Genomic DNA, 14466 nt, shown 5'->3' on the forward strand with positions numbered 1-14466 from the left:
TCTATATTTTTTAAACTTGAATGTCTTTTAGTATTATACAACTATGTTAATAATTAATATTTTCATTATTTTTTTATTAAATGAGATTTTATTAAAAGAAAAAAGCAAAAAACCCTTGAGAGCATAAAGAGCAAACTAAGGGCCGAGCCTCATTAAAACTCATCTAAGGCAAACCCGCGAGGGAAAATCTTTAAAGGGGAAAAAGAGTACTCGTGATAATTAATATTTTCATAACTTAAAAGATAATATTCATAATTTTTTTTTAACTTAGATAAATCTCACTAATATTATAATTGTTCAGATAAAGGTGATTTTTTATAGTTGTATATGAGTCAAATCAATGAGCAATATCTCCATCAACAATATATTTTTATCGATGATCATTATTAGTTAGTTAAATGTCCATCAAAATATCTATCTATTTTTTATTTTAGGTTTCCACTAAGCAAGAAAGATTTTCTAAAACTTTTTTTTTATGCATATTAGCAAAAAAGATTTTCTATAAGTTTTATTCTTTGATGCATATTATACAATTCATAATTTTTTCAAAATACTTCATTCGTCCCAATTATATAGGCTAATGGAATTCTCCACAAGGATTAAGAAAATCATTGGAAAAGAAAATTATACAAGTAACTTCCTAATATGCCTTATTTGACAATACATTAATGCTAGAGTTTATCAAAGAATTTGATGAGTTCGTTTATCACTATCGTTGATTAAAAGTGAGATGGTTCACCTATAGTGTGCAATAGATTGAGAAAGTAGCGAAAACAGTGAAAGCAAAGAAAAGGGGGTTGTATTGTTGATCATGTGTGTTTACAATGTGTTCCCTATTTATAGAGATATTACAAGGAGGGTAGATAAGTCATTTTTACGTCCCGTACGAACCCCGTGTCGGTTGAGAAGATTCTCTTGCAAAAGCTGTCAGTAATTCGTACGCCCTCGGCCCTAATTCAGCGCAAAAACTCTTAAGCTCTGGGATCCCCTTGGTAGACGTGTTAGCCCAGTACAATGAAGCAAGTTATTTCCTCCCTGTTTATTCCAGCTCTGACATCCGATCCATGTTGTGCTCTTCTCGTCATGTTAGCTCTGGCTTTTCCTAAAATAGAGTTCCTCTGTTCTGGCTCAGAAGCTCTTACTGCGCGGGCTCTTCACGAAGGATATCATTCAGAGTCTTCTCTGCTCTTTCGGTTTCAGGGCTGGAATCTTCATTGCTGTCTGATCTGACTTATACATATTTTACTCCACATCGACTACTCCCCCAGTCTAATTGAGTATTCTTTTGTTTATACTCAATTAGCTCCCTGATATCTCCTCTTCATTTTCCAGGACTGGATTTTTCCCCCTGCAGAGCATTAATTATCTGTCAGCTTAGTGGGCCCAGACCCGGTCTAATCATCCCCCTTTTTCAGAAAAAATGCGCCTCTTTGGTTTTATCTTTCGTTTGAAAATGCCACTTGTCGGGTGCTTATTGGACCCTGGAAACCTTCGTTCTCCGCGCCGCCCTTACTTATAAAAAGGTCTCCTACTTCCCCGTTCTTCAGTTTTCGGCATTGTTCGACACAAATTTCTCCAATTGTTTTATGCTCCCGCCGCTTATCGGACGCCTTCTCAACATTTGCCAGACTTTGCTTACTCCTTTCCCGTTTCTGCTACCAGATTTAGGTAATATCTCCACTCTCTTCTTCTTGGGTTGTATAACGTAAAAGCCTCCATCGTTTTTCGATTCTTAAGAAATTTTTAGGGAGTATGTCATAAAGACAATCAAAGATGTCTTCGTACTCTATTCCTGCATCTGTTATGGGGGTAAAATAAATGAAAAGATTAGAGAAGACGCTCCGAGGGCCTATCCCCGGTTTGGTTTTCCGCCTTCCTGACAATAAGTCATCAGAACCCGCCTCAAACCTTCGCGAAAATAGTATAGCCCTATGGGAGCAGCAAGTAGTAGCAGGACTGCATCTTCCTCCTCCTTCTTTTCTTGTAGATATCTGCAATTATTTCCACATCCCCTTTGATCAAATAGCCCCTTCATCTCTGCGGAGGGCTTTTTCTTTCATATTCTTGTCAAGTATCACGGCTGTCAAGACACAGCGCAACTTTTTTGCCAGACCCAGATCCTCAAGAAGACTAACACTCATTATAGTTTTTCTACTAGTAAGAAGTTTAAGACCACATTTATGAGTAAACTGCCTTCTAGTGACAAGAATTTTGTAAATAAATATTGCATCGTGTCGACGGTCAAGGGGACCTGGCGCGCATTCGCCAACGTCACTGACGTAATCTGGCATCCAGAGCGACATACTCTGTCGTACCGTCCTCACCCCACTCCCTCCGATAATGATTTAGAAATCTTTAATAGACTTAACTTTCTCCACTCTGTAAAGCCGATTTGCAAGAATTTAGTGGAGAACAGTTCAGCCCTGGCGGCTAACGAGCTGTTTTTCCCATTTCCCCGAGTCCAAGATAGGTAATGAAGTTATCTCTGCTCTTTCTTTACTTGGTGTGTGTTTGGCCACATCTGTTGAGAAAACTAATGCAACATCGTGTGAGTGGACAAGCCCTGCTTGATCCTCTGGCCCAAAAGAAATGCTCGGCTCCTTCTCTGCATTGCATACAGTCATGACATGGCCCGGGTAAGTTCTAGCTCTGCACGAGCGAACAATATACTTTCTTGCTCTATTGGACATAGGGTCGTTCTCATCCCCAATTATCATATGTACTTATCTCTTTTCCTCCCGTCGTGGGGTAGCAACTCTGCGACCATCCCCTTGGTTCCTCTGATTGCCCTCCGCCCTGGTATTATAATTGTTATCCTGCAAATGAGGAGGTGACATTTGCTTCACAAATTGATCTAGCCTTCCATGTCTTATCAGTATCTCCAGCTGGTGACGAAGGTGTCCACAGTATTCTGTAGGGTGTCCGTAATGATTATGATATTGGCAGAGCAAACCATTTAGCCCGGGCTTGGGAGCCCCGACTATGAAGTCCTTTGGAGCTCTGAACCAAGGCTCCTTCTTGATCAAGTGAAAAGTTTCTTCCTGGGGTTTGTTTAGCGGAGTTTGATCAGTGAGTCTATTCACGTTGTGCACCACCCTGTGACCCTGTTCATTTCGAGCGGGTGGGTACGCTGGTTGTATATCTCCCTGCATCACTCTGGGGGGAATCCCCTATATGGCGCCCTTCCCTGGTAGCGGGTGTCTGTTTGTGCTGCCATCTACTTTCTTTGGTTTGTTACTGTCATACTCCATTTTTCGAGCAGCTCTAGCCTCTTCTAGCTGAGTCATCCCCGTTATTGTAGTGGAGAATATTCTACACTTGATCCCATTAGTATACTGATGTAAAGTGATCATGGTCTCAAATCTAGCCATGTGTACCTCTGGGTCATCCGATCCATCGTAATCCATGGCAATAGGCTTGTAGTGGCGAAGCAATGGGTCTGCTAGGATGTCTTCTGAAAAGGAGGCTTGAGCCCAGCCTGGAGACAATTTTATGATGGTATGGACTATGATAACTTTCTCATTTTCCCTCGGTTGGGAATTGTTGAGTAACATTCTTCTGCCTGCTTCCCCCAGCTCTGAAAGTGCGTCCTTCTTTTTCCCTTGGGCGGATGTTTCTTTCCCGGTGGCTTTTGTCCCTGGAATGAGTGGTCTCCTTGCACTGCCTTCTTTTCCGAGCAACAGATCTGCTTTTCTCTCTCTCTTTCTCCCCAATTACTTCTTCCAATTCTTGAAGGTGTTTTTGCATAGCTGAAACTCTCTCATGTAAGTGAGCTGGATCCTCCAGATCTGGCTCTTTCCCCCGACGCTCTGTGACAGGTCTGGTCTGACTGGAGGTGTCCTCAACATCCTCAATGTGATCCATGTCCCTTTTGGGGAACAACGACGGTACTTTTTACCAGGGCTGGGGGGTTTTCAGTTGGCAACCCCACCGGGATAGCCTGAGACGGCAGTGACAGCCCTGACGTTCCTAGCCCTGCGATTGCTGGCAACCCCAAATTCAGTGATGGTGCAGAAGTACCCAATACATGTTTCATGCAGGCGTAACTCAGAAAAGATAGCATCTGCTTAGTCATAGTGACATTAACCAATCATGTTTCCTGTGCAGTCGATCCCTGTACAGCTGGAGTTGCTTGCAGCCCTGAGAATACTAGCCTGAGGGGGCCAGTGGGTGTAGAGTCACCAATGCATATTCCCTCATTAGTTACAGTAGTAGCAGTAGCAGGATACCTGCCATCCCCTGTGAATTCCCCCATCAAATCTTGATGATGTTAGTATCTTCCATAACCTGTAGAGGAACTGTTATAATCTGATAAAAATTATAAGGTATTTGTCCCAGAGCAATAAACATTCCATCCGTTGAAACGATAACCCATAAGTTTTCATGAAGAACTCCCATAAGAAAACCAACTCCGACGCAAAATCAAAGTCATGCAAGAATTTTTTCCCAAGAAATCCAATAGATCGGACGGATCCCTGACGCAAATAAAGCGACAGGAAACCGAAACACCTGTAACCATTAGATCCACACACAAAAATTCCACCACAACACAAAACATAAGCCATGTAAAAGCTAATCAGTGAAAAACGCACGTAACACAAAAACACAGAAATCTCGCAATCAGCAAGAGAACACGTATTATCAAAAGGACCCAAGTAGGTACGAAACAACAAATCCACGCAAATATACACGTAAACAATCATGTATGCTCCTTTAACCCGAATTATTTGACAAACATACACAGCTTTTGCCAAAAAATCCCGGTGAGCAGTGTTCATACGTAGATTCCTTCACGTCTTGAACTCGGCTCATGATTTTCTCACAGACGGCGCCAGTTGATGAGTTCGTTTATCACAATCGTTGATTAAAAGTGAGATGGTTCACCTGTAGTGTGCGATACATTGAGAAAGTAGTGTAAACACTGAAAGCAAAGAAAAAGGGGTTGTATTGTTGATCATGTGTGTTTACAATGGTGGATGTGTTCCCTATTTATAGAGATATTACAAAGAGGGCAGATAAGTCTTTTTACGTCCCTTACGAACCCCGCATCTGCTGAGAAGATTCTCTTGCAAAAGCTGTCAGTAATTCGTACGCCATCGGCCCTAATTCAACGCAAAAACTCCTCAGCTCTGGGATTTCCTTGGTAGACATGTCAGTCTAGTACAATGAAGCAATTTATTTCCTCCCTGTTTATTCCAGCTCTGACATCCGATCCATGTTGTGCTCTTCTTGTCATGTCAGCTCTGGCTTTTCCTATAATAGAGTTCCTCTGTTCTGGCTCAGAAACTCTTACTGCGCGGGCTCTTCGCGAAGGATATCATTCGGAATCTTCTATGCTCTTTCGGTTTCAGGGTTGGTATCTTCATTGATGTTTGATCTGACTTATACATATTTTACTCCTTATCAAAATTAAATAGAGATATATTTATAAATAATTTAAAATGCATTACCTTTTATGAAAATCGACCTATATTTTGAGATATCTGAAAAAGAAGAATAAGTCTATTTAATTGAGATGGATATAGTATATTTATCAACGCGAATCGGGATTAATAGAGATGAGAATAAATTGGATAATTGTTTTGAGCACACTAAAATTTATACTCTTTTTCGGTGTGAATTTATGATTTTTTTTAGATAAATTTGAAACTAAAATAAATTAAATTTTTTAATGGAATAAATTGAATGAGGAAAATGACATAAGATAATATAAAAGTTTAAGATTTTTTTAAAAAAGCAAATGATTTATTTTTTTTTAAATTCAATTAAGTGAAATTATTTTGAATTAACATTTTCACATTATTGCTTTCTTTTTATAGAGAAATAGACGCTTCATGAAAAAAAAAAATTGATCATCTTCGTAAGTTCAAATTGTAAATAACGAATTTGATTCGATTCGAATTTTTTTAATCCTACTCACCTTTTAGTTCGTATTTTCTACTGAAAAATTATAAAGTTGGTAACAAATGTAGTAAATCACTTGTCTTGATTGAGAGCTACTACTCTATAATGATCTCAAATTTCTAAAGGTAAAAATTTAATCTTTTTATGTTTATGTATGTGAGTGACAAATTACTTTTAATGAACTACTTTGATTACATATAATATTGCATATTATGAGTTATTTTGTTTAAACAATTATGATTTAGAATATTTGGATGTTTTTGCCCATTCTGTACTATTATTATATAGATATATATTAGATTAAATTAATGAACATTCATAGACTATAATATCTTATCTATTGTAGATTAAAATCAATCTATATATATATATATATATATATATATTATGGAATATACCATTTATATAACATAATATATTATTAATTGTATATAAGTAAATCTTCTTAAGTTTATTACATGCCACTATAGAAATAACATTCAATTAAAATATTAAAATTAATTTGTTGTCATTGTAACATTAATTATTAATTGTTGATTATCAATACATAATATCATTTTTGGAAACTATAACGACAATATGTAGTCGTTAATAACACCATACAATAGTGACTTGATTAATTTTAAATATGGTATTATATATTTAATTAAAAAATATGTTATTACATATTTAATATGGTCATATAAGGTAAATTTAGGTTATAAACTCATTTTAAAATAAAAACTATAAATCATGAAAATGTAATAAATTATGAGTAGAAGAAATTATAATAAAAATACATTTGTATCATCTAGAGTAAATGAAATAAACTAACAACTAAAATTAAAAATATATATATTAATTATTTCTAAAAATAATAAGGTGATTTTTGAAGGAAAAATACAACTTCCTATTTTTAGAGTGATTGTGCTTTTATATATATATATATATATATATATATATATATATATATATATATATATAGATGAGTCTTGGGCACATAATCAGCAGGCTAGGAGCCAACAGCAAATTCTAGTAGTGATACAATTATATCGATCGTTGATATAAAACCAGTTTATTCAAGCAAAAGCTCTATCTTCCATCATCCAAGTTGAGGTTGGATTTTTTCAAATTTCCATTATCTCAGCCAAAAGTTGACATCCTTGTCATCAAAACGAAGGAGAAGCCACTGCCGCAGTACACTCTTGGAGTAGCATGGCTACAAGTAGTCTTCCGGCCTAAGGCCACCACCTGTGGGGAAGTTTGGTCGTTTGTATCTCCTAAACCAAGTTGTCCATGTTCTCCCCAACCCCATGTCATTATCGATCCATTAGCTACATGGTTGCACATGGAATTCAAGTTAACCTAAGACTTGATAAATTTCAAAATGCAAAAAAACTAAGCACTTTCTTGCCTGTTATCAAGGCGGAGTGTTCTGCTCCTGCAGCAATCTGTACGGCTTTCACATTCGGAGGACCAGGAACTATCTGCCTGATGTTTTCCTTCGACTTTCCTGCACAACATTACACAATATGATGGTTTATTCCATCATTGACAACAGATATTTTTCAGAGGTTCTATTAAAATGACAAACCCAATACATCTTTTGCAGTGTCTCGGTTTAAACTGAACATACATTCTCCAACGAAATGAACACTGACAAACAAAATTCACAGAGAAGCATCAAGCATTTGGCATTACCACGTACATCAGTTGTTGAGGGACTATTCTGGAGATCACTAAGCACTCCATGCCGATCACCACCAAGCATGAATACATCGCCTTCTCCTGTAAAAATATCTTATTTTCAATTGAAAATTCCCGTGTACTTCTGTATATGATTTGAAAGAGAGTTAGTTTTCATACTTGTTGATAGTAGGGCATGATTCCATCCTAGAGCGACCTTGCTGATAGGAAAAGCTACATCAGAGAAGCATGGAATGTACGTGTCTGAAGCACAACCGAACCCTCTTCCCCATGTGTATAGGCTTCCATCAGCTAATTTAAAAGTTCCCACAGCAGCAAGATAACCAAATCACTCAAGTGGATAATGGCATTAAGTTCTTGATCGATTAGATTGATGGCCATCTAAATCTCCAATGTGAAGTCCAGCAAGTGGGGGATCACAAACTTACCAGATAATGCTGAGCTATGATCTCCATTTGCATCAATACTAACGATTTTAAGATTCTCCAACCCCCTGGTAATCTGAGGAAGACTAGTCGACTTGACTTTGTCCATAGAAATACCCAGCTGGCCACGCTTTCCGGACCCAAATCCATAAATAGAAATTTCCACATTACCTGCACCATACCAAATCCATAATTATATTTATAATACAAGTAATGAGGGATAAATGTTGGAAATATGATCGTCCCCATTTCTGCTACTGATACCACCACTACAACCTTCGTAGTCATAACTCCTCTTTCAAACTACTTTTGAGCAAAGGGAAACATACCAATTCGTTTTCACAAATTAAAAAAAGAAAAAAATGAAACCATAACTCAAACTTGCAAGTTGCACCAGTTATTGACAGCTAATGATAAATTTAAGTCCATGCACTACCTGTAGCTGCTGCATTACCCTACCACAAGCCTTGTAGCTAGTGGTAATCGTCACCTTTATAAGAATAAATGCCTGATGTTTGACTATCCCCATCCTCTCCCCACAACTCAAAAAAGTCTGCTGTGTTACCCTTAACTGCTCTAATTCAATTATCTCAAAATGGCAGACAATATAGATTAATCAGTTTATAACTACAAAGACATGTTTCCAATCCTCATCATGAATGATATGGAGAAACTAAGAAAGACATTGAAGGTCCTTGTTGATCACCTCTAAGCAACACCAACGTGTGGCGCATTCCACAAGCAACTTGCTCGACCGGCTTGGAAGCGAAATAGGAAACTTCTCTAGGATAACATTGTGAATCGTAATCGCCATGACCAAGTTGACCAAATGAGCCATCCCCACAGGTGAAAATGGCACCAGTCTCTGAACAGAAGCAATCATTTTGAGTAGCTGAGTTATGAGAGACCAATTAATCATACAAGATTGTGTAGAAACTCGGATAAGTTGAACCCTCAATTTCATCTCGCTCATGAACCATATTGGAAGTACAGGGATTCTCCAAAATCAGTCACCTAAATCCAACTTATCAGCATATACATACTCGCATAATCAACATGATAGTCTAAGCTCTTGTACCTATTGATAACCTAAAATCCCAATTTGACTAAATAAACAACCACTGAAACTCAACGAATGTGGAAAGCAAAAATGGAACCACAGTTAATGAAAAAAAGGGGAGAAACGTAAAAACCTGAGACAAATCCAGAGTGACTCCAGCCAGCAGAAACATGAGTGATAACGAAACCTTCCAATGCTTTGACTATGTTTGCTTGCAAATTGCTTACACTCTCGCCATGGCCCAATTGACCAGAAGTTCCCCTGCCCCACGTCAGCACTCTTCCACCTGTGCCACCAATCAAGAATCACCAAAAACACGCAGTACACACACACATAAGAGAGAGAGAGAGAAGCGTACCGGAAGTGAGAGCGATTACATGGGCGCCTCCGCAAGAGAGATAAACGATAGGTCCATAGGCTGAGAGGGAGCGAATGAATCGTGGGCTATGCTCATCTTGAAGGCTGCCCGTTGCTAGCTGTCCGTCGGTGCCCGCCCCCCAACTCCATATTTCTTGTTGTTGCTCCTCGTCTTCTTCTACCCTTGTCTCTTCTTTTTCCATTCGACTGCTATTTGCAGTCGCGCTTTATTCTCCACGCTTATTATTATTATTGTTTTTTCTTCCTTTTTTTATATATATTACTTTAGTATCTATTTATTTATTAATTAATTTGTCATTTAGGCGGAATTTTTTTTGGAATGGGCTCTTGGAACAATCAAAGTGTCAAACTTGGATCGCCTCAACAAACAATGCAAATTCGGTATCCCACATGTGTACCTCGATTAATCCCCTCAAATCTTGTTTCTTATGCCCTACCAATCTCTTTCTAATCCTAATCCTAAAATGGCTTCATCAATCAACACCGAACCCTTGAGTAATCAATGGCTTCTCTTTTATTCCACTACTCCACATCCCTTTCTGCAACATCTCGTTTTAAATGCCACAAGCTCCTACTCTCAGTTCCAAGAACCAACTGGTTTCCACTCCCACGCAAACCGGTTGAAAAGCCAGAATCTTTGCTGTCATTTCGAACTTCCCTCCATCCGGGGCGCCCCAGAATCAGTGCTGCAGCAGATGGTTTTCTTGGAAAAATCGCAAAGGACGAATCTTTGTCGGTGTCGGAAGAGAAACCGGTGAAATTCCTGTTGTGGTTTGTGGTGTGGGCGTCAGTGTGTGTTGGATTGCATGCATTGTGTGGAGATGCGAGAGCTGCTGCTGCTGCTGACACCATCAGGGGTTCGGGCTTTGGCGTAAAGGTTGCTAACGCTTTGCGGGCTTCGGGCTGGCCCGATGAAGCCGTTGTCTTCTCCCTGGCTACGCTGCCTGTGATCGAGCTTCGTGGCGCTATTCCGGTTGGTTATTGGTTGCAACTCCACCCTGTTTTCCTCACAGTCTTGTCTATTCTTGGGTTAGTTTCCGAATCTTTTAAGATTTTACTTGTTCAAATGTCTGATTAGGTTGATGCTGATCCTACACATTTTGCATTCTGGAAATTTCTTTTAATTTGTATAGCTTCTGCTAGTTTCTGATTGATTGTGATTTCAAATTTACAGATTTATAGATCTTTATAGTTGTTGACTCTTTCTAGAAGAGTTGGCACCTAGTCTTATAATCTGGAGGGAAAACACACACACTACATCACTGGTTGACATGTTGAATACACATTAGATAAAGAAATGTTTGTTGCATGGCATCCTAATGAACAGGAACATGGTTCCTGTCCCCTTCATCATACTGTACCTGAAGAAAGTTGCAGCTTTTCTGAGCGGAAAGAACGAAGGAGCTTCGAGATTCTTGGAGGCGCTACTGGACAAGGCAAAGCACAAGGCAGGTCCAGTGAAGGAATTCCAATGGCTTGGTTTGATGCTATTTGTAGCAGTGCCATTTCCCGGCACTGGAGCTTGGACGGGAGCCTTCATTGCATCCCTACTCGACATGCCCTTCTGGCCAGCTCTCACTGCAAATCTTCTTGGCGTCGTCTTAGCTGCCCTTCTCGTAAACTTACTGGTTAATCTCGGACTCATCTATGCTATTGTCTCTGCTATAATTCTACTTCTCACCTCCACCTTCATGTGGACCATCCTCCGCCGCCTTAAAAACTCCTTCGCATCATCGGATGATGCAAACTGATGAATTCATTCTTGCTTGTAATTTCATTGCTTCCTAGCAACAAAGTTAGCATTATTGGTAGATATGTGGTTGTTCAAATGCTACGTGAAGAAATGGTGCTAGATGTAAGAGTAAGATTTGAGGTGAAACACCTGATATGATGCATCTTATGTTGTTTGCTTACTTTCGATACACTTTTTGTTTGTTATGGAAAAGGAATGAATGCATCATCATTTGAGGATGTTAGGGTAAGTGCTAAGCAACCAATCATATAAACATGGAGTTGCAATCTTGAAAACATATATAGTTAGGCCTGTCCATCGGTTCGGATTTGGTTACCCGAATCGAAAATTTCGGTTACCCAAAATCGAATTAGGCCAAATTCATTAATCGTTTCTGAATCGAAATTGGTGCTCGATTACCAAATAATTGAATCGATTAATTCAATCGGTTATTTGGATATCCGAATACTTATTTTAAAAATAAAATTCAAAAAAATTGCTACTTAAAAGATTCGAACATGGGGAGTTGTAATCTTGAAAACATATATAGACTATAGTGCCTATTTATCTAGATGAAATTGGGAATTGAATTTGTGCAATCCATGTTTAGAAACTGGTTATGCTGCTGTAAGCCGTGACTTCATCGTGAGCCCTGTTTCGGCGACAGTTAAAGCATGAGATGTTGCCGTATGTATATTTCCTAAAATATTGCAAAAAATTGTGTTAGTCCGTTCCACGGCTAAAGTTACCAAGTATAATATAAACTCGTTTTGTATTTCTACATCATTCCCAACGTATAAATATAACTAGTGCGTAACATGCAGAAATTCGACAGGAAATTATTTTAAATTATATGATACTCTATCCATTCTTCAAAATTATGTATACTTTTTTTTTTGATACGGCCCCCAAAATTATGTATACCCTATTTTAGACAATATCCCGCATATAATTCTTACAATTTTATCCTTTTAACTTACACTATTTACTCATAATTTATTTAACAATACCCTCACTGTGGGACCCTTTCTCCACTATCATTACTACAAACTTCCATGCATAATTTTGGGGGACATGGGAGTATTATTTTTGTATAAATAATTATTTATATATAAATTATTTTTAAATTTATTTAATTTAAGGTAATATAGTTGAAATTAATCTGAATCATATTCTCAATTAAATGTTAACCTTTTGTTAGAATAATAAATATTATTTTTATATAAATTTGTATTTAATAATATTTGGAAAAAAGGTCAATGTTGAAGATTTTATTTCATCTGAGCATCATCTCGTCTGAACCATCCTGTAGGATCATATCATCATCTAAAGCCCAAAAGACGACATCTAATGTTTAAACACCAGACTTTTGAGCATCATCTCGTCTAGACCTTAAAATACAAAAAATAAACTTTTATGCGTCAATTTTTTTAACATCACTATCTGGAGGTTTAAAAATCAAATTTGACTTGTGAGATTGTATGATTTGAAGCTTCTAATATCATAACTAACTTGTAAACATCATTTTGTATGGAACTTGAAAAAATCTTGACAAACTTTTATGCATTATTAGCTTCAAATATTATAATTGAGTTCCAAGAATTATCTCGTTTGGAGTTTGAAAGAACAAATTTAACTTGTGAGTATCATCATTTAATTGGGTTCCGAGAATCATCTCGCTTGGAGCAAATCAAATTGTATTAGTCTCAATTGTTTCGCCAATTAAATATAGATTTTTAGTTTGGAGAGCAAGAGCTTCTTCTTGTATAAGTTTTATTTTAGTGAAACCTTATTAAAAAAATCAATGTGAAATGAGGTGATTTATATGAATTCTTCACTCGATTGAGATTATTATAAATTGTTAGGTCCGGAGGGTCTCGAATAGGTGTATAGGGGGAAACACCTATGGGCTATTTTTCTCAGTGAAAATGAAACTTCAAATTCAAACTGACTCAACCTGTTTGCTGAAAAGAGTTTTGACAAAACAAGGATAACGACTGATACAGAATACTCTTCAGTAAGGAGTTATCAGTTAAGTCAAAGACTTTAATTGATACACGTAAGGCTTCAGTCGAGTTTGATAAACAGAGATATGTTATGAATCTTACTGACTATCAGAAGATAGATCAGTTAGACTGATAACACACGCAGCGAAAAACTTTTATTTCGATATAGCCTGTGAAATTAATCACGTTGTCAATCAATTAACTTTCTCTTTGCGATTAATCAGTTTTCAGTTTATGAAGGTAAGAGCACAAGTAAGAATGTAAGTACTGAAAACTGTAAATAACACAGAGATTTTTACGTGGTTCGAAAAACACTTTCTACATCCACGGTCGGTTGATCAGACCAACAACTTCACTGGGCAGGTGCTTACGGGTGTACTGCAAATCGATGCGTGTGCTTACGGGTGCACACAAACCGAGACGACCAACACACCTGGTTGGATTTCTCACTCCTAGCACACACTGGACACTAAGACCTCACGGAGACAGAACACTGGTCTGAACTTCTTTTCGACACAAACACTCAATTTGGTTGGTCGAAGAGAGGTTTGAAAATTTTGCCAACTAAACCACAAAGAACAAGTTTTTTGTAGTCAGTTTTATCTAGGCTTTGGATATTCAATATTTGCCTAAGTTCTAAGAAAATATATGTAATCAGCAGTGACTGATTTTTGGGCTTTGTGATTTTCTTCTTCGATTCAAACTTTGGGATGCTTGGTTTAGCTGAGTAACGAATTCGGCAGCGTTTTAGCTTATGTCGTTGAACCGGTGAAGATTGAAGTGATCATCGAGCACAATTTATAGGAGATGTCTTGAATAGATCCGTTGGCGGAGATGGTCTTCAAGATTTCTTCCGTGAGAGAGTAATTTGAACTTGGGTCGAGGCTTCAATCTTCGAGGTTCGTTGTTTGGTGAGAATGACTACTTTGAATAGCAGGAGATGCGACATCTCTGAAAAGGTAATCACCGAAAAGGAGTGGCCTCTTCAGAGAAATGACGATCCTGAAATCTCTGCATTTAATGCGGCTGTACTTCTGGAGTGCGTGGCTTCCTTTGAACGTTGGAGGTTCTGTCCGAGGAAGAATGTTTAACTGATACTTGACTTTAGTATCAGTCCGTTGAATCCACGTGACTCGCATTAAGTAATCAGTTGAAACTGATCATTCGACTGATAAGTCAAATATCAATATTTGACTTTGCCTTAATCGTTACATCAGTCGGCATCTTCAGTCTTCAGTCTTCAGTCTTTCATTCTTCAGTCTTCAGTCTTCAGAA

At 37.9% G+C, this 14466-nt stretch overlaps 2 protein-coding genes across 2 annotated transcripts; one reads left to right on the forward strand and one right to left on the reverse strand.

Annotated features, from left to right (window-relative positions):
- Positions 1-6721: 6721 nt before the first annotated feature.
- On the reverse strand, positions 6722-9635 carry LOC130995716 (ultraviolet-B receptor UVR8). Its single transcript, XM_057921112.1, has 8 exons — positions 9434-9635; positions 9209-9361; positions 8722-8880; positions 8019-8186; positions 7750-7881; positions 7585-7671; positions 7298-7396; positions 6722-7217 (listed from the first exon to the last, which is right to left on the reverse strand). The coding sequence occupies exons 1-8, from the start codon at positions 9633-9635 to the stop codon at positions 7027-7029; spliced, it is 1191 nt and encodes a 396-aa protein (XP_057777095.1). The 3' UTR covers positions 6722-7026.
- Positions 9636-9819: 184 nt separating this feature from the next.
- Positions 9820-11422, forward strand: LOC130995717 (uncharacterized). Its single transcript, XM_057921113.1, has 2 exons — positions 9820-10482; positions 10781-11422. The coding sequence occupies exons 1-2, from the start codon at positions 9956-9958 to the stop codon at positions 11202-11204; spliced, it is 951 nt and encodes a 316-aa protein (XP_057777096.1). The 5' UTR covers positions 9820-9955; the 3' UTR covers positions 11205-11422.
- The last annotated feature ends 3044 nt before the right edge of the window (positions 11423-14466 follow it).

Source organism: Salvia miltiorrhiza, chromosome 7 (genome assembly GCF_028751815.1).
Source record: "Salvia miltiorrhiza cultivar Shanhuang (shh) chromosome 7, IMPLAD_Smil_shh, whole genome shotgun sequence".
Classification (NCBI taxonomy): Eukaryota; Viridiplantae; Streptophyta; class Magnoliopsida; order Lamiales; family Lamiaceae; genus Salvia; species Salvia miltiorrhiza.